At 36.5% G+C, this 21,178-nt stretch overlaps 1 protein-coding gene across 2 annotated transcripts in view; it reads left to right on the top strand.

Annotated features, from left to right (window-relative positions):
- The first annotated feature begins 32 nt into the window (after positions 1 to 32).
- The window catches only part of Abcb7 (ATP binding cassette subfamily B member 7), a 107,543-nt gene continuing 86,397 nt past the window's right edge, over positions 33 to 21,178 (top strand). The window contains exon 1 of one of the 2 annotated variants that reach the window (XM_074063789.1): positions 33 to 232. In XM_074063789.1, the coding sequence (XP_073919890.1) occupies positions 65 to 232 (168 nt within the window). In that variant the 5' untranslated portion in view covers positions 33 to 64. Of the gene's footprint in view, positions 233 to 316; positions 363 to 21,178 lie in introns of those variants that run through there. The other variant, XM_020161353.2, reaches the window with a different exon arrangement.

Below are 21,178 nucleotides of genomic sequence, written 5' to 3' on the forward strand. Positions count from 1 at the left end.
AACCGTGCTCAGTCCGCCGGTGTCCCACAATCCTCTTCTCTCCCTTCCTCTTTCCTCGCTCAAGATGGCGCTGCTCGCGATACATTCTTGGCGTTGGGCAGCCGCGGCGGCTGCTTTCGAAAAGCGCCGGTATTCTGCGGTTCGGTTCCGGCCTCTTCTCTCTGTCTGTGGCTCAGGTCCACAGTGGAAGTCACATCAGTGCGGCACCTTAGGAACCCCTCGAACCTACCAGGTGAGTTGCCGTTCACATGGAATAGTAGGGTGAAGGACGAGGGGACCTGAGAGGGAAAAGGTTGCCCTCGTGACCTAGGGTCAGAGAGAGTACCTAGAAGAAAGATGGTCGTGGCTAACTCCGCGCGACAGTAAGTGAAGAAAATTGGGCTTAGTAACTTGGAGAAGGGGTGAAGAAAACGTTTGGGGGACGGCAAAGCGGAATCGAGAGGGAGGCTCTGGGCGGCGGGCACCCGAAGCGCCGGAGTCTCTAGTAGGATTTGCAGTTTTTCTGTTGTTAACGGAGTAGGCACCATTCCTAGCCTCTTTACATTTCTAAATCCAAAGAAGACGGGGCTGCTTTCCAAAGTTAGTCACTGGAATTTGGTGGCAACTATGGTTCAGGTTTTACTCAGTTGGAAGTAGCATCTTGGAGGGCACTGAGGTAAAACGACAGCAAGCCACTTATAAAACAAGTGGCAAATTGAATTGGCTTGACGGGTGTTCTACCAGATAGGCAAAAACCATAATTATCTTTCTCTCCGAAACGTAGACCGCTCTAAATTAATATATAAACACGTCTGTCTTTGGATCTGAATATTCAGTTGTGTCGTGTGTGCACAGGTCACTTCGGAAGCTGTAAGACTGCTTTTCCTTAACTTAGGAATATAGCAACGGTTATAGTACCTCTGAATATTTGCGTCCGTTATTACCTCGCATTCAAGAACGCAAGTAAATGTTGACTTGTAAAGATACTCACCTAATAATGATTAGAGCACTATTACAAGGGAAACACTTTAAACATAAAAATTATTCTTAAAATTGGAGGATTTCCTATGATTTAAATTGTAGTATTTATTATACAACTGTCACTCTACTACATTATTTAATATTAAATGGATTTTTGAATTGTGACTATAGACTTCTTTAAATGGCAGAAAATGAGGCATCAATATATTTTCTCCTCAGCACCTTTGAACTAGATGGTGGCCAAATAATGGCATTTATTTTTACTTTTGTTGCTCATACTTTTGGAGTTATATCTAAGAATATATTGCCAAATTGAGGCCATGAAGATTAACCCATATTTTTTCTAAGAATTTTATAGCTTCATTCTAGTGAGATGCAGAGACATTACTCATATGTACTTCTAGTTTCTTTCCCTTTTTTGTTATTCTATTTTGACACATCTATAAATGTTAAAATCCAACAACATCTTAATCATAATTATTAATTTATATAATTTTGTCTTTTAAATAAGCTGAGAGGAGGGCAAGTATATATTTATTGATTTGTTAAATGAAACATCATTTCTTGTTCTCTTCACTTGTTCTCATGTATTTGAGTTCTATCTGCAGTCATTTCTTTATCCCAATACAGCTACGCTCCTGTCCACCTCCCTTGTGATATCATTGGCAAGTATTTTATATCTCTTACATGTTATAGTTTCAACAATATATTACATACATGTATAATATAATTGTTTTATATAATTGCCTTTTAAATCATTTCAGAGAAGAAACCAGAAAAAGTATGCACTTATACTGTGTTTTATTTTACATAATTGCTTTTTTTGATGCTCCTTGGTTTTTGTGTGGGTTTGAATTGCAGTCTGGGGTCACTTGCTTTCAGCCTTAAGAATTTAGTTATTTCCTGTGAAGTGGTTCCTCTAGCAACAAAGTCTTGGTTTTTGGTTGTCTGGGAAATGTCTATTTCACTTTCATTTTTTTCTCTTTAAGTTTTATTGTCAAGTATAGCTTGATAAATATTCTTTTTATTAGTGTATATTAATTATACAAAGGGATTTCATTATGGTATTTTATACACACACGTATTGTACTTTGATCAGATTAACTCTCTATTGCTCTTTCTTTTCCCTGTCTCCCTACTCCCCTGTTTTTAAAACAGTTTTTAGTGGATTTCATTATGCCATCTTTGTACATAGATAGAATGCACTTCAATATTGTTCATCCCTCACTTTCAGTTTTGAGCAATATCCTTGTTGATACAGGATTCTTGTTTGGCGATTTTTTTCTTTGAGCATATTTGAATATTTTAACCTACTATCTTCTGGCTTTCATTATATCTGCTAAGAAATCTGCTCTGAATCTTGGGGCTTCCTTGTTAGTTAGGAAGGAATCTTTTCTTTCAAGAGTCTCCCCATGTTTCTAGCTTTCAGTAATTTTACTGTTATGTGCCTGTGGGTCTCTGTATTTTTCCTATTTGGAGTGAATTGAGCTTCCTGGATGTGTACATTGTTGATGTTACTAATTGTCTTTGGAAGTTTTCAGCCATTATTTCATCAAATGGTTTTTCTTATACTTTATCTCTCTTCTCTCCTTCTAGTACACTTGTCATGTATATGTTGGTGTGCTTAATAATGTTCTATGTTGCTTTGAGGCTGTTCATTTAAAAAATTGTATATTATTGTACTGAGGGTACATTGTGACATTTGCAAAAGTGCTTACAATATATCATAGTTGAATTCACCCCCTCCATCATTCTTTATCCCCCTCTCCATTCCTGGAATAGTTTCACCGGGTCTCATTTTTCCATTTTCATACATGAATACATAGTGTTTCCACCATATTCATCCTTCTGCACCCTTTCTTTATATTCTCTCCCCTCCCACTGGTACCAACCCCTAGGCAGGACCAGTTTTACCTTCCTGTTCTCCATTAAAAAAAAAAGACATTTTTGTTTGTTTAAGATAGCTATACAGGGAGTTTCACTGTGACATTTCCATGTATATATGTATTGTAATCCGAATTGGTTCATCCCCTCCATTTTTCTCCTTTCTCTACCTTAGCGCTGCCCCCCCCCCCCGCCTTTTTTGCGTTTTTTTAGTGGTAATGGGGTTTGAACTCAGGGCTTCATGTTTGCCAGGCAGGTTCCAGCCCCTTCATCCCCTTATTATGGTGAGTTCAGCAGGTTTAAAAATTCATATATTCATTCTTGTATAGAAAGTTCATCAACCATATTCACCTTCTTTACTTCCTTCTTCCCTTAGTGACCTCCCCTTAGTGTGAGGTCATTCTTGTCCTTCATCGTTTAGGTTGTCTGTCCATTGTTCAGTGGGATTTTTGCCTTGGCATTATACCTGTACATACATTGTACTTGTCTATGTAACCCCCTTTCACTGTACTCTTACCTTTTTCCCCATCCTGTGTTGTTTAACAGTTTTTAGCTTGTTTCTTTGTGTCTTGCTCCTACACATATGTGATGTACTTCATTATTATTCGCTATCTTCTTTAATTCTTTTCCTCCTCCTTTGATCTCTATCAGTCCCACTGATATACATGTTTCTATATCTTTCTATGTATATATAATATTTGCTTGAATTTGTATTGGACCTATATTCTACATATGAAAGAAGAAAACATGAGGCCTTTGGCTTTCTGAACCTGGCTAACTTCTATTAAGATGACATTCTCTGGTTCCATCCATTTACCTGCAAACGACAAAATTTCCTTTTTTTTTTTTCTAGTTTAGAGATTTAATATCTGCTTTGACCCATTCAACACAGTTTAAGCAAGTCAGACTCCATTTGACATTCTTAGGTAAAACTCTTAAGGTTGCCTTGTTGCACAGGTTGTGAGAGAACATTCATGCACAGCAAAGTTTCTCAACCTCAGCACTTCACATTTTGGGCTAGAAAATTTTTTGTTTTGTAGAACTAGCATGTGTACTGCAGAATGTTTAGCGGCATGCTCCCTGACCTCTATCCATCAGATGCCAGTAATACCTCCCTCTCCCCAGGCTGTGATGACCAAAATTGTCTCCACAGGTTTCCAAATGTTCCCTGAGGGGCAATCATTCTTCTTTATGGCCGAATAAAATTCCATTGTGTATAAATACCACATTTTCTTAATCCACTCATCAGTAGGGGGCATCTTGGCTATTTCCATAGCTTAGGTATTGTGAATAATGCTGCAGTAAACATGAGTGTGCAGGTGTCTTTATTGTAACCTGACTCACATTCCTTCAGGTATGTCCCTAGGAGTGGAATTGCTGGATCATAGGCAGTTCTATTTTTAGTTTTTTGAGGAGCCTCCATACTGTTTTCCATAGTGGTTGTACTAATTTACATTCCCACCAACAGTATATGAGGATTCCTTTTTCTCGCATCCTTGCCAACATTTCCTGTTGTTTGAATTCTTGATGAGGCTCTGTCATTTTTCTTTTTTTTTCTTTCTGTTATTCAGATTGCATAATCTCTATTAATCTAAAATCACTAATTTTTTTGCAGTTCAAATGAATTCTTCAGTTATTGTACTTCTCAACTCTAATATTTCTGTTTCTTTTTAAAATACACTTTCTATTTATTTGTGTTCTTTAATGTGACATTGCCATCATATCTTCCTTTATGTCTTTAACATGGTTTCCTTTAGTTTTTGAGCATAATTATAATGACTACTTTTTGTTTTTTGTTTGTTCGGACAGTTTCTCAGTGTCCCAGGCTGGCCTCAAACTTGCCATCTTCCTGCCTCGTCCTCCTGAGTGCTGGGATTACAGGTATGTACCACCATGCCCAGCTATAATGATTGTTTAAGGCATGTTCTCTTTAATATAACATCTTGTCAAATCCATAGACATTTTCTCTTGACTGCTTTTTTCCTCCAGGCCTTACTTTACTGTTTCTTACCATGTCTCAGTTAGTTTCTGAAACTAGACATTTAAGATATTATAATAACTCTGGTACTGGTCGCCTCCTTCCTGGGGCTTATTATTTGGTTATTTATTTGGAGACTGGATGGATCATTTTAGTGCTCTCTCTGCGTTATAACTGCCTACATCTCTGTTAAGCCTCTGATATTGCTTCTCAGGGGGACACAGCTTTGCTATGCCTATAGTCACTCTGGGATGATAATGTTTGGGGCAGAATCACTATCTCTTTCCAGCTATGCTCCAATTCTGGCAGATCATACTGTTTTCAACCTGCCCTGGGGCATAAATTGTTACACAGAATAAAGCAATCACAATCAGGTTCTTTTGAAGGGAAGGTCACTAAAGTCAGTGTTTGAGATTTTTTCCTGACTCTAGGTGGGCTTCTCCCTGTTACCTTCCTCCTTGATTTTTCTGGTTCTTGGGGGCAATCCAATTTACCTACAGTTTAGCCTCTAGGTCCAAAGAGTCTACAGATCTTTTCCCAATTGCCTTTCACTACAACCTCCATTGTTTTTAAGAACAACTTTAGTCTTGAACTTTTTCACACCTAGTTGCAGATGAAGTCAATTTTTCTGGGAAGAGATTAGTAGCTACCTACTTTGGGCTACCTTCTCCCCTCAGGCAGAATCTCCCAGTTACAGGTCTGGAGCTGGGTGTGGGGACAGTATACTTCTGAGTAATAGTTTGACTTGGGGAGCTGAGTGCTAGGGTTAGGAAGAGAGCAGTGGCTTGCTTTTCTTGGTGTAGAACCAAGGTGTTAGGTGCCAGGGCCAGGGTAATTAGGGCTTCATTATTCTCAGCAGCACCACACCCAAGGGAGAGCCTCTTTTCTTCCAGTGGGGATGTGTGCCCACTACCTTGGGCACAATAGGCAGGAATTTAACTTTAGCAATGGGACACTTGGGGGCAGAGTGAGAAATGATGATGTTCTGCCTTTCCCAAAAAGATAGCCATTGAACTAGGACCTTGAGGAGGGGTTTCTGCTCTCATCTCTAATTGAGTGGAAAGGAGAGGCAGGGATCGTGTTCTTGTTCATCTACCACAGGCTTTCTCAGTTCTTATTTAATACTCATAGATTTTCATCAGTAAATGTTATTCCATTTGCCATAAGCCCTTGGACCTTTTCTAGAGACTTTAGATGGTTATCCACATATCTATCTATCTATCTATCTATCTATCTATATATATGTATATTTTAACCTAGTTGCTGGGGAGTAGTTTCAAGAAGCTTCTAATGTTTCCATCCCAGATGTGGAACTCTTCACATGTTTCTCACTAGCTCAAGCCCTTTGGTCTAATTCATGCAGCAAAGCAGTTTCTTGTTTCTCTTTGGTTTGTAGGAGATATTCCCAGGGAGGTCTGACATACCTTTTATTTAGTATGCTTACTTTGTGTGTTTCATTTAGTAGTTTTGGATAGATAACTGTTTTGTTTTCACTGGTTGGCTCTGGTCTTATGGACAGTGAATGTGAGCTTTAAGTTCTTCCAGTAGTAAGTTTTCCCTTACTACTCTCCCACCTCTGACTGGCAGTTGATACTTAACCAGGTAGATAAAAGTTAAAAGATATATGGCCTTCATATTAACTGAAGTGGGAATTTAACAACAATGCTAGGGTAATAATCCTACTCCACTTTTTAGAGATCCTAGTTCACATTTAAGTTTCACAGCATGAGATGCATATTAAGAAAGTACAATGATTACTAAGGGGACCCAAAAATTCAATGAGAACGAAGAACTGAATTTACATGAAAAAATAAAGATGTAGATTATTTAGCATGGAACTCAAAAGGGTGGTAGATGATTTGCTGATATTTAAAGTATCTGAAGGATGATTATTTAAATAAAAGGTATCTTAGGACATTAGGTTATAATACAAAAATAGTTGTAAGGAAGAGGGATTTATTATGCATATAAGAAAGAATTACTAGACTGATAGTCCATTTGGGCTACTGTAACAAGATACCATAAATTGGGTGACTTATAAACAACAAAAGCTTTTCCCTCAAAGATGAAGGTGCCAGCAGATTTGGTGTCTGGTGGGTGGTGTGCTCACTGGTTCATAGATGGTGCCTTTTAGCTGTATTCTTACCTGTTGGAAGAGGCAAGGCAGCTCTGTGGGGCCTGTTTCTAATCTCATTCATGAGGGCTCTATTTTTATGCCCTAATTACCTCCCATTAGCCCTACCTCTTAATCCTATCACATTGGTGATTCTGTTTCAACATAGGAATTTTGGGAAGACTGAAATATTCAGGCCATTGAATATTCCTTCATTGGGAAAACAAGAAACATTTTGTTAATTTAAGGTTATTTTTCACTGATACATAAAAACATAAAGAAGTGCATATTTACAAGGTATTATGTGATGTTTTAATACATATATACATATAACTTTTAAGAGGCAGAGTAAATATCATTAATCATAATTTAGATTGGTATTTTTGCTTTTTCAGTACTGGGGATTGAACCCAGGGCCTCCTGCATACTAGGCAAGCACTCTACCAGTTCATCCTCACCCCCAGCCCATTTGTTTGTATTTTGTTTTTGAGAGCACCTTGCTGACTTTGCTCAGGCTGGCCTTGAACTCTGGATCCTTTTCCATCTACCTCCCAAGTAGCTGAGATTACGTGTGTGTGCAACTGTGCCCTGCCTAAATAGGTATCTTTGTAAAGATACAACTGCCTTTGTATCATTCAGGATCAGAAACTCCCTTTCTGCTAATCTAGCAGAAAGAACATTGGTAAACCAACAGTCACACAAGAGTTGAATTCTAGTTGCCTTTGGTGTTAAAAAGAGATACTAGAACAAATCACTAAATAATTACAGTCATTAGAAAAACATAAGCTATTTGGAAGCAGCCAGCTTTTTTTTTTTGAGACATAGTCTTACTGCATACTGCAGGTTGTCTTTGAATTCGTGATCCTTCTTCTTCAGCCTCCTGAGTGCTGGTATTACAGTCTGCCTCTCCAGTTTAGTTTTTTTTTTGTTGTTGTTGTGTTTTGGCGGCATGAGGTTTGAACTCAGGGCCTCATGCTTGCTAGGCAAGTGCTCTACCACATGAGCTACTCTGCCAGCTCTAGTTTAGTTTTAAAAAGAGGAAGATACTCCAAATTAATTCAGAGCTTCATATGACAGTGACAGAGAACTTAAAAGTGCAGTCTATTCTGATTTCCATAAGGTTTTTGATTATTGTTTCTCTGAAACATTCTTCTCCAATAAGTTAGGAAGGAATGATATTGAATACTATTAAGGGATATTAAATTAGGATTAAGCCAGTTTTAAAGAAACAAGATAATTTAAAGGAGTTTTATATCTAAATGTTAATGAGGTAAAACAGTTGGCATACAAAGGTGATAGCATGGTGTAGTGGGGTGAACATTGGGCCAGGACACATGAACATCTGAGCTTAATTTCTGTCCTTAATTATCTTGGACAGGTCATTTGTTTCTTTGGACCTCAGATTCTGAAAACTTGTAAGATTTGACTACCAGATCTTTAAGGTTTTTTCCCCTAATTCTTTTGTTTCCCCACTCTAATCCATTGACCTGTTGTATATAGTATCTGTTGTTTGTGAGCCTAGTTTATTGCTAAAAGTAGTAGTATTTCAGGTGCAACACAGGCCAATTGAAAGTTGACATGAACTTTGGTTTTTGAGACAGTCTCGCTGTGGAGCCCAGGCTGGCTATGGAGTCCAGTATGAACTGGACATACTCCTGCCTCTGTCTCCTGAGTGCTGGAATTAAAGGTGTCTGCCACCATGCCTGGCTTCACATGATTCTTAATGGGACAAATTTGCATCATTTTGCATCTTTTCATAGAACTTATAGATCCAAGAGGAGGAGTAGAAAATTTGTGAGTGATGATGAGTTTAGTATTTGCTAGTATTGGGAAGATGGAAGTAAAGTGGTCAACATCATGTAGGGGAAGTAGACATATTCTTCATCACCTTGCAGTAGTCTTCTGCAAGGTGATGAAGAATAGCAGGAATGCTATAAAAGTTGAAGATAAAGGTGAAACTTGAGTGGACTGTGATCCAGCAATCCCATTCCTGGGGATATACCCAAAAGAATGTGACACAGGTTACTCCAGAGGCACTTGCACACCCAGGTTTATTGCAGCGCTATTCACAATAGCCAAGTTATGGAAATAACCAAGATGCCCCACTACTGACGAATGGATTAAGAAAATGTGGTATTTATACACAATGGAATTCTACTCAGCCATGAAGAAGAATGAAATCTTATCATTCTCAAGTAAATGGATGGAACTGGAGAACATCATTCTGAGCGAGGTTAGCCAGGCTCAGAAGACCAATAATCGTATGTTCTCCCTCATATGCGGACATTAGATCAAGGGCAAATACAGCAAGGGGATTAGACTTTGGTCACATGATAAGGTGAGAGCACACAAGGGAGGTATGAGGATAGGTAAGAAACCCAAAAAACATAATAGTATTTGATGTCCTCAGTGCAAAGGAACTAATGCAGAAACTTTAAAGCGACAGAGGCCTATAGGAGAAGGGGACCAGGAACTAGAGAAAGGTCAGTTTGAGAAGAATCAACTTAGAATGTAACACATATGTACATGAAAGCAATGCGAGGAATCTTCCTGTATAGCTATTCTTATCTCAACTAGTAAAAACCCCTTGTCCTTCTTATTATTGTTTATATTCTCTCTTCAACAAAATTAGAGATAAGGGCAAAACAGTTTCTGCCTGGAAGTGAGGGGGTGAGAGGGAGAGGAAGGGGGCAGGGGAAAAGGAGGGGGTGAGCAGTAGGGGGAAGAAATGACCCAAACATTGTATGCACATATGAATAAACAGAAAAAAAGTTCTTAGTCTGAAAGTGGCAGTGGGGATTGGAAGAGGAATTCTGAGGACTCTTCATTCAGAGAGATTTGATAAGTAGCATTCTCTAAGCCATTAACACATTGTTTTAAATTAGTTATTAAGATTAGTAGAGAGGAAGAAAAGTTTGTAAGTTTCTAGACTTTGTTTTAGAACATTAAGTCTTTTGAGAATCTAATAAAAGCATGAATTTCTCCTTAGGGGAAAATGCACTGTATACATACATACTTCATTTATCTGCAGTTTCAGAACAACCTGACACTTCTCCACATGCTTAAGAACCCCTGATAAATATGATATTTCAGACTGGTGGGTCTCTCTCTGACGGTGTTCCTGAGTAGCCAAAGATAAAGGGAGTTTGTCACTGGGCAGTGAAGGTAGAAAATGGAATAGAAATATACATAAAAATTTTTATTAAGTGGTAAATGCAGTATTATATGTTTGAGATAATTTTGAGTTCTGTTTCTATGTGCGAGCATTTTTTCTTTATACTTTGTTTTCACCAAAATTAGGTCTTTTAATTGTTTAAGATCTTAGTAATTTTAATAGGTACATATTTAGTTGCCTACAAAAGGAGGTATTTTTGTTGTTTTGTTCTTTTTCTGTCCTGTCCTAAAATTACTGTCTTAGTCTACATCTGTGTTCTCTTGACTCCCTTGTAGGGCTTGTAACTACTGAGTAAATACACTTTCAGGTTTTTTATATTATTATGTTATTTGGTCTTCACTGTAACTCAGGGCCCTAAAAATTTCTACCTTACTAGCTTGCTACCCATATTGTTAACTATTTCTTTATAAGTACCCTACCCAGCCAACCGCTCTGAATTTCTTCTTGTTCCTCAGATATTGTGCTTTTTTAAAATTTCTTTTCCTCCATTTAGGCCATACCTTCTTTTCTGAAATGCCTTCTCTCCAAATCCTGCCTATTTTTCAAATCTTAGCTCAGTCTGTCCCCTAAAACTATTCCATATAATAGGCTCATAAAGGTATTAATTTCTTCTTCACCTGAACACCTGTAACACCTTTTTTCTGCAAGTAGTTACCATGTGCATCTTGTGGAGGAGATAAGATTTTATGCATATAAAAGGCAAGTATAGTCCAGTCATCTTTTGCCTTCCTTATAGCTGGGCATGTTGTCTTATAGTAGTAGGCACTCAGAAAGTATTTGTGAAATGAATGATTAAACCCTACAATCAAACCAAACTGAAGTTTTAACATAAGAATAAATACTATTTGCTCAGTGCTATATATTTGGAATCAAAGTCTCACTTTTTTTTCCATACAACTGGGGGTTGACCTCAGGGACTTGGACTTGGTAGACAGGCGCTCTACCATTAGAGTTACTTACGCCTCCAGCCCATTTTCTTGATGACAACTTCATAAATTTTTCCATTGTATTTCTGTTGCTATATAGTATCATGATGGGGGTCACATCACTTTGAATATCGGTTTTTAACCAAAGCACATATACTTTTTAATCCTAAAATTTTTTACTTGCTTTTTTTAGTAGGCATCTTTTGCTAACAAAAAGTGACTTATGGGATAGAGTTCTTTGAGGAATAAGATAAAAACTTAACTTTTTGTAGAAATTTTAGCAGCAGGCTTTATTTTAATATGTTCACTAATCTTCTTACCAAGTTTCTGTATTATAGCCAAAGGGAAAAAAGATGTTAGTGTGGGTAAAGTGTAACTTAAGGATATAGTTTCTGAAGTACTGATATTTTATGAGGGTAGGCTTTTAAACCTGTTATTTTTTTCAATGTAAACTAGAAAAGAGAAGTTGAATCTTTTATTTTGGTTTATTTATCAGACTATTTTGCCTGATCTTGAGTAACTTGTACTCTAACTGGTCATTGTTACATTTTCTCTTTTTTTTTTTGCAGTTCTGGGGTTTGAACTCAGGGCTTTGCACTTGCTAGGCAGGTGCTCTGCCACTTGAGCCACTCCACCAGCCCTTTTTTGTATTGGGTAGTTTTGAGAGAGGATCTTGAGAACTGTTTTCCCAGACTGGCTTTGAACCATGGTCCTCCTGATTTCTGCCTCCTGAGTGGCTAGGATTACAGGTGTGAGCTGCCAGCACCTGGCTATTTTCATATTTTTTAAGTACATGAATATTTACCAGTTATGAACTCTCTTCACCTACTCTGAGCAACCATGTGCGTAAGCTCATGTTTGTTTGCTGTGGTTGCCATAACAAAGTACCTCGTACTGGGTAGCTTAAACAATAGAAATTTATTTTCTTACAGTTCTAGAGGCTAAGAATTCAAGATAAGAACTGGCCTTTTTGAATAGATCACATTAATATGCTCATTTATTTGAAATTTAAGTTGTTTTGTCTACTAGTGAATGCATTTTAGTTTTAGCTTCCCTATATACCACTCATTGAGTTTCATATAATATAAAAAGATGTTTAACTTTCTTAAAAGTCTTTAAGAAGTTTTCCTGGAAACTGCTGCTTTTAGATTTTACCAGTTTTTAATACTTCTTTTTTTTTTTTAATCATAGTATTGTACTGGGGATACATTGTGACATTTCCAAAAGTGCTTACAATATATCATAGTTAAATTTACCCCCACCATCATTCTCCTTTATCTCCCCCCATTCCTGGAATAGTTTCAACAGGTCTCATTTTTTTCCGTTTTCATACATGAGTACAGAATATTTCACTACATTCGCCCTCCTACACCCTTTTATTTTATCTTTCTCCCTCCCACTGGTATTCCTGATAACTACCTGTAGTTATTTCAATTTCAATTTTGATTAATTAAAATTAAATTAAAATAAAAAATTTGCTAGCTTAGTCACACTGGACATAATTTAAATGCTCATTAGCTGTATTTGGCTAAGCGGGTATTGTATTTAACCACACAACTGATACAGAGTATTTCCAACCCAAAAGGTTCTGTTGGACATGGCCAGTTAGAAAGTGTAGAGGGTTCACCATATCCATGGGTTCCACATCTATGGATTCAACTAACTGCAGATCAAAAATATTCAGGAAAAATTGAATCTGTGCTATGCATATACAGACTTTTTTCTTATTATTCCCTAAGTAGTACAGTATAACAACTATTTACATAGCATTTACATTTGCATTAGGCATTATAAGTAATCTAAAGATGATTTAATGTATATGGGAGGATATGTGTATATCATATTCAACTACTATGCCATTTTACATATGAGACTTGAGTATCCTCAAAGTTTGCTATCTGTGGAAAGGGAAGTCTTGGAACTAATCCTCCACAGATACCCAGGGATGATCAATATTAAGTAGGGGCTGACATTATCAAATTTGTTTCGGAAGTATAATTCTGCCTGCAGTTTGAAGGATAGGTTAGAAATAGGCAGGGATTAGAAACAGGGACATCATCAGGAGGATACTGAAGTAATATAGGACAGAAGAGATAAGGGACTATATTGCCTGTCATGAAAGTTATCAGGATTTGTCATCAAACATTCTTGTCTCATGGAAAGAGGGCAAGGTTTTGAAGCAGTGAAGTATCACCTTGCCTTAGTTACTTTATTTCATTCTCGGTGCTTTTAGACTATGAAATGGACATTTAAGTAAGATTTACCTTACCTGTATCCAACTATTCTTGGGAGGATCAAGTGAAATGATATTTGTGAATTGCAGTCCTTTAGATTTTGCCATTGCTATTTTGTCTCAGGATGATTCTGTAATAAATTCAAATCATGGGTAATGGATTTTGTAGAGACTGCCTATACAGCTCATATCGTTAGGAAGCCATGATTATTTCTGTTTTTAGTTTTTATCAAGCAGTCCAGTTATACGCCAATAAATTAGTGACAAAACTGAAACTACAACCCGGGCCTTTTGACCCATTACTTTCCCTTCATCTTTCTAGTTCTACTTTTTACATCTCTTGTTGGTGATTTTTACTTCCTATTTAGTTGACCCTTTGTACACCTAAATCTATTGCTTTGATGAATAGCTAGCTTAAAGCTATTTAAATAAGCCTATTGTAAAACTATCTTTTAAGTGAATTAAGAAATATATTATTTACTTGTAATGCATACAAAAGTAGTAAAGTCATATTGTATTCTGCTTGTAGGATTTATCACCACCTAATACAGCTCTATATTTACAAAAAAATATGCTATTATCATCTTAACCCAATTTTTTGGGTACTGGGAATCAAATTATGCCATTTTTAAACAAACATTTATTGGGCACCTACCATTTGACAGGCATTGTACTTGGCACTGGAACTACAATCATGAATGAGTCATGAATTTCTTGCCCTCCAAGAAATTTGGATTTTGAGGAGAAAACAGATGGGTGAGCCATTAATTCAAATAAAATGTGGGAAGTTCTTTCATAGATTTTTTTTTTGGGAGTCCAGAGGTAGAGAGCCATCTTTGGACTAGAGAGAACAGAGAAGACTTTCCAGGTGAAAACTTTGTAGATGAGTATTGAAAGCTTGTAGGTAGTTGTTGACCTGGTGGATGAGTGGAAAAAGGGCACGAAATAGTAAATAACATGCTTCAGAAAAGTTTTAGTTTGGAGGGTGGATCAGAGGTAGATAAGATTAGAGGTATGGAGACACTTTGAAAGGAACATGAGTTTATAGTAATACAGTTATATTGGAGAGAAGGTATCTACCTCAGTGAAGGTTATGATAGTGATTATAGAGATATTTAGGAGGTAAAGTTGATAAGAATTAGTGAGTGATTTGATGTCAGGTCTAAAGAAGAAAGAAAAGAGAATATCTTTCAAGGTATTGGCTTGGATCGCTGGGTGGATAATAATCCTATAAATTATTATAGGGAGGAACAATTTTGGAAGGTTAGAGAAGATGGAGAAAATAAACTCATGTTTAGTTTGGATTGTGTGAAGTTTAAACTTATTAGGAGATAAGATAAAAATGTCTACTGTATGGGGTAGGTCTGGTTTAAGGTAATGTTTGAAAGTCATTATCTTGCAGGTGTTTTTTTCAGTGGTACTAGATAATTGCTGCAGACTATTTAGGATGAGAAAAAATAGAAAGCTAAGGAAGAAACTCCTGAAACCACCAATAATCTAGAAGGAAGTCTTATCCAAGAATAATCAGCAGTGGCAGAGAGGTTAAAGAAGTAGAGTGGATTGGCATGCTAGAGGGGTTTCAGATAGGTGGTAATCGTTAATATGTTCTGCCACATAGAGTGTATGTAAGTTGTATTTATAAAATGTTTTAAATTTGGCAATTAGTAGCTCAATTAGTTTTCCTTATAAATATTTTATGGGGGTAGAAGCCATATTGTAGTGTCTTAAGTAGTAGCCATTATGTAGTATCCTTCTCAATGCATCATTTCAGGGGTATGTGGTATTGATACTATTAATGGTGAAGTTAATGTCTGTCACTTGGTTAGGGTGATATCTGGTGAGTGTCTCCACTAAAAAGTACTATTTTCTGCTTTGTAATTAGAAACACCTTGGAGGAGATTATTTGAGAGCATACAAAATAATCATGTTTCTCCTTAAAGTTTCACCAGGTAATTTTAGCATGCATCTTGTCTACAGCAATTATTACTATGGTGTTTGCCTAATTACATTTTTCTATTTCCTTATTCCTTCTGCATTTTAAAGTATCTGTTGTGTAGTATATGCTGTATATACATAAGTTAAAGTAATGGGTTTCATTATGTCATTTTCATGCATGTATGTATATAATATACTTTGATTATATTCACTTCCTCATTACCCATCACTAATCCTCTCCCCTTGCTCTACATTTGTTAATTAGAATTCTTCCGTAAGGAAGAGTGGTCCTGTCTCCCTCATTTAAATATTTACTTATTTGTATTAGAATGTATCCACAAATGTTAAATAAACCATATTTTGTGGTTTTTTTAGTTCTGTTCTGGCTTTGGGCCAGTAGGAGCTCCTTAAAATTGGCTCTTACATCCTTTGGATATGCCCCCTCCCTTCTTTTTCCCAAGTACTTCTGTACTTTCTGGTACCATATGAAGCTTAAGGTTTGTCTTATATATTTTCCACTCTGGCCCTGAAATCAGCCCTCCAAGCAACCTTGTATCTTTTATTGGAAAATGGGTATTAGAAACCAAGATCTGCTTGCTGGATAACTGTACATTTTTTTAAAACATAATGAGTTCTTGAGTTCTGGGGACTGCTATTGCCCACAAATTAGTATGTTTCCTGGCCTCACTAATAAAATTTAATTTAATAAACTTTATAATTAGTGTTAATCATTAATTTCATGTAAGACCAATGAGACCATTTAATCTAAAGGGAAATGAGAGCATTACCTTTCAAAATAACATTAATGGAAAATACTGTGATTATTTTATTTGCTAAACTTTGTGTCTTCAGAAATGTGTGTTAAACTTGTCATTTGTTACTTCTAATTAAATATCCTTGATTACTTTTTTTGAAAGTTGTGAGGTGAAATTTACATAAGATTAGCCATTTAAAAGTGAACAATTAAGTGACATTTAGTAAATTCACTAGGTGGTGTAACCCTACTTCTTGTCTAGTTCTAAAACATTTCCTTCACTCCAAAGTAAAACTCTTTTATCTGTTGGACAGTTTCTGCCATTTTTTCCTCTCCTGAGCCCCTGGCAGCTGGTTTATAGATTTATATATTCCAGATAGTTCATTTAAATAGACTCATATATAACCCTTTGTGTCTCACTTCCGTCATTTAGCATAATCTTTCATAGTTTTATCCATTTTGTGCATTTATCATTACTTCATTTCTTCATATTGGCTGAATAACACCTGTTTCCCATTCTTTTTGCTATATACCTCAGAGTGAATTGCAGGGTTATCTTATAATTCTATACTTATTAAGGAACTGCCAAACTGTTTTCTGCGGTAGCTTAACCACTTTGTATCTCCATCAGTAAATATGAAAGTTCCAATTTCTCCACATCCCTGACAACACTTTTTATTTTCTGGTTTTTTGTGTGTGTGTTTGTTTTAATGTTTTTAATGTAGCTATCACAGTGGATGTTGAATGGTGCCTTACTGTGGTTTTGATTTGCATTTCCCCAATGACTAACAATGATGATAATCTCTTTTTGTGTTTGTTGCATTGCAAATCCAAAGTTATAGGGATCCCCTCTCCTCCATTTTCTTTTTAGAGTTATAAGGTTTTAGGTTGTTGATCCATTTTCGGCTAATTTTTGTATATGATTTGCTATAGGAGCCCGGCTTCATTCTTTTGCATGCAGATATTTAGTTGTCTCAGCACTATTTGTTGAAGATAATGTTCATTCCCCCATGGAGTAGTATTGACACCCTTGTCAAAACTTCTTTCAAGCCGAGTACTGGTGGCTCACACCTGTAATCCTAACTACTTGGGAGGCTGAGACCAGGAGGATCACAGTTCAAAGCCAGCCTGGGCAAATAGTTCGAGAGACCCCTCCCCATCTCCAAAATAACCAGAACAAAATGGACTGAAGGTGTGATTCAAGCAATAGAGTGATTGCTTTGCAGGTGCAAAGCCCTGAGTTCAAGCCCCAGTCCCATTAAAAAAGAAAAAGAAAACCTTTTCACTTACAGGAAGCCATCTGTGACTTCTCTTTGGCATAGCTAAATTGACAGCATCACTACTCTTGTGCTTTTGGACCATTATTGAGGACAATAAAGGTTACTTGCACACAAGCACTGTGATACTACATAGTCATTCTGATAACTAAAGATGTTACTAAGTGACTAACAGGCAGGTAGTATATACAGTGTGAAAATTTGCAATTCATAGATATGATAAGTAAGAAGATGTACACTTCCGATCTCAAAGTCTGCTGCAAAGCTACTGTAATTGGTAGCATGGTATTGATAAAAGGATCAACATAAGTCCAGAAATAAACTTCTGTAAAGTTATGGCTAAATCATATTTTCCCCATTCTGTGAATTGTCTTTCTCCCTCTGTTGATTGTTTCCTTTGCTGTGCTCAAGTTTTTAAGTTTGAGGTAGCCCTATTTATTTAGTTTTACTTTTATTGTTTGTGCTTTTGGTATCATATTCAAGAAATCATTGCCAATCCAATGCTATGCAGCTTTCCCCCCGTGTTTTCTTCTAGAAGTTTTATAGTGGGAGGTCTTATGTTTAAGTTTTAATCCATTTTGAGTTGATATTTGTATATAAGGCCCAGTTTCATTCTTTTGCATGTGGATGTACATTTTCCCCAGCTCAATATATTGAAGAGATTGTTCTTTCCTCATTGTGTGGTCTTAGCACCCTCATCAAAGATGATTTCACCTTAAGCATGTGAACTTATTTCTGGACTCTGTTTTGTTCCATTGGTTTTATATGTCTTAATGCCAGTACCGTTCTGTTTGGAGTACTATATATCTAGGAAATGTGAGGCTTCCAACTTTGTTTTTTTTTACAGAATTTTTTGGCCTAATCAAGATTCTTTGAGAATTTAGAATGTTTTCTATTTCTGTGAAAAATGCCGTTAGGATTTGGATAGGGATTGAATTTGTAGATCTATAGATCACTATAGGTTGAATGGACATTTTAACAATGGAAAGTCTTCCAGACCATGAACATGAGATGTTTTTCCATTTGTTTGTATCCTTTTAATTTATTTAAACTGTTTTGTAATTTTCAGCGTAGAAATCTTTCCCCTCCTTGGTTAAGTTTTTCCTAAGTATTTCATTTTCAGGTTATTATAAATGGAATTTTCTTAGTTTGCTTTTCATAATGCTCATCATTAGCAAATAAGGAATACAACTGATTTTTTTTGCTATTGATTTCAAATCCCACAACATTACTAAATTTGTTAATTCTAACAGTTTTCTTTTTAAGGAATCTTTAGTATTTTCTGCTTATAAGATAATGTCATCTGGTGGGAGGGAGAGAAAGAGGGAAAGAGAGAGAGAGAGACAGAGAGAGAGAGAGAGAGAGAGAGAGAGAGAGAATATTTTACTTCCTGTCCTTGAGGCCTTTTCTTTTTCTCATCTAATTGCTCTGGCTAGGGCATCATTGTTGGGCATGTTATCTGTGGGCTCTTCATGTCAGTTATTTTGCTGAGGTACAGTAAACCTGCCTTATTCACAGATTTATTACATGCAATTTTGGCCAAGTTTAGTCAAAAAACAAACGTTAAAAAAAATCAAAACAAATTTTGAATTCCCACATGTGCATTATGCAGTTCAGTTGATGCAGAGATGCTCTCAATTAGTACTGTGTTAAGATTAGTTGTGTTTAAATCATTTGTGTGATCTGCTGAGTGTTTTCCTGCCCTTAATTTTGTGAGACTATACCTTCTGTAAAGCAAATGGTACCCAAAAAGCAAGGTAAAAGTTATGGTAGTCCTGCCAACCCCCAAAAGGCATGTAATGTGCTTAATTTAAGTGATAAAGTGAAAATTTTAGGTCTGCTGAAAGGTGACATGTTTTTAGTTGAAGTTAGGCGGCACTGTGGGAAAAATGAATTAAGCATCTTCAGTACAGTACTGAACTCTGCAATCTGAGCGTTCACGGTTTTTCTTTGATGGCAATCTCCTTGGACCCATATGTCTGTGGATACCAAGGGTTTACTGTTGTTTCCTTCTATTCTTAGTGTTTAGATGTTTTTAATCATGAAAGTGTGTTGAATTTTGCCTTTTCTGTATAGGTTGATATGATCGTGTGATTTTTAAAATCCTTCCTCCTGTTAAAATATATATACATATATACAATACATTGATTAATTTTCATCTGTTGAGCCATTCTTGCTTTCCAGGAAAAAAAATCCAAAATTTTTGGTTTTATAACCAAACAATTATTTTATTTACTCTTCTATGAACCTGCGTAGTTTATTTATATTTAAACTCATCTATACCTGAACCATCACCATATCAGTGTTTTTAAAAATACTTTGACTTTCATACTTTAATAATTAAGGTCTGTAGTTTGAGCCACACCTCCAGTCCATACCATGGTATTTCACTATGGATATATTGTACTTTAATCAGATCAACCCTCTCTATTACTAAGAAATCCTAACTTCTAATAGAATGTTTGTTCCACCATAACATTTTAGGATTCATTCAGTTCACTGAAGCAGACTTTTATGTATATAAATAAACCCTTGCTCATCTCTTACCTGAAATTCTGACCCAAGGACTATTGAGATGAAAATCCACAGAGGAATTTAGGAATAAGTGGGCAGCCATTCCCTTCTTTTCTGGGGTTCTCTGTAATCATGGCATTTGAAACCACTGAAAAGTCGAGAAGTTGGAACAATTTTGGAAAAGAATTGCTAGTAACAGAAATGTCAAGTTACCCCAGATTTACTGTTGTTCCTTTCACTGTTTATTTGACATATAGTGAAACTACATTGTGTGCCAAGAAATATGGTTAGGTAGGAATTGCAGAGGGAAATAGACTTGGTCCTTCCCTTCATGAGCTAAATGGGCCAAATGGTTAGGGACATGGAGATACAGACATGAAATGAGTAAGACATGAAATGATGGGAAAAATTAAAATACAGGCTGGAGGTGTGGCTCAGTGGTATAGTGCTTGCTTAGCACTCCTGAGACCCTGAATTTGATCCTGAGTACCACAGAAAAGAAATTAAAATGCCAAATTGGAAAAGTGACTGGTGCTATCCCGGGAGATGCTTATTGCCATGAGACTGGCTAATGTGGAGATTTCTTGTCAAGAAGGTTGGAAAAGTCTTCCTTGAGGTAGTGATGCCTGAGCTAAAGGAAGAGGAAGAGTAGGAGTTAATGAGGCAAAAAAGAAAAGAGAGAGCATTACAGGCAAAGACAAACACCTGTACTAAAAGCTCTGTGTTGATTTGGAGTATAGGAGCATAGGTTAAGATGCTGTAATATTAAGACTGGAGAGGTAGGCATGAGCCTAACTATTCAGGGCCTTCTGGGTCATGTTAGAAAGCCAGTAAACTTAGTAATTATAGCAACCTATTCTTAGGTACTTACGAGGTATTCAAGATTTCATGAAGGAGTGTTGCCTAGGGATGGGAATCGAGGAGCAGGAGAATGTATTCTTAAAAAAGTTCCTTAAGTGATTTGTATAGATGATAGCTGGACAAATTTCCATGTGCAAGCCTTTTTATGACTTTTTATTGAGATAAGACCTTGTTATGTAGTTCAGACTGGCCTTTAATTCACTTTGTAGTTCAAGCTGACTTCACAGTCCTCCTGCCTTCACCTCCTGATTGCTGAGATTATTGATGTGTGCCACCACATCTGGTTTACATGTGGGCTTTTAATCTACAAATATGTGATCAATACAAGGTGGTACAAAGGTTCTACGTGCTTCTGTGTATTGTGAAAATGCCCTTACTTCAAAGAAAATAAAGCGAGGGAGATTCTTACAATTTAAAGTGTATCTACACACTAGCAATAAATTTGTATAGAATGTTTGAGACCCATATGACCAAAACTAAAAACTTTGCTGAAGGAAATTAAGGATAATTTGAATAAATGGAGAAAATGTTGCATTATTCAATATCTTACTATTGTTGATGTTCACCA

This window comes from Castor canadensis, chromosome X (genome assembly GCF_047511655.1).
Source record: "Castor canadensis chromosome X, mCasCan1.hap1v2, whole genome shotgun sequence".
NCBI classification, from domain to species: domain Eukaryota; kingdom Metazoa; phylum Chordata; class Mammalia; order Rodentia; family Castoridae; genus Castor; species Castor canadensis.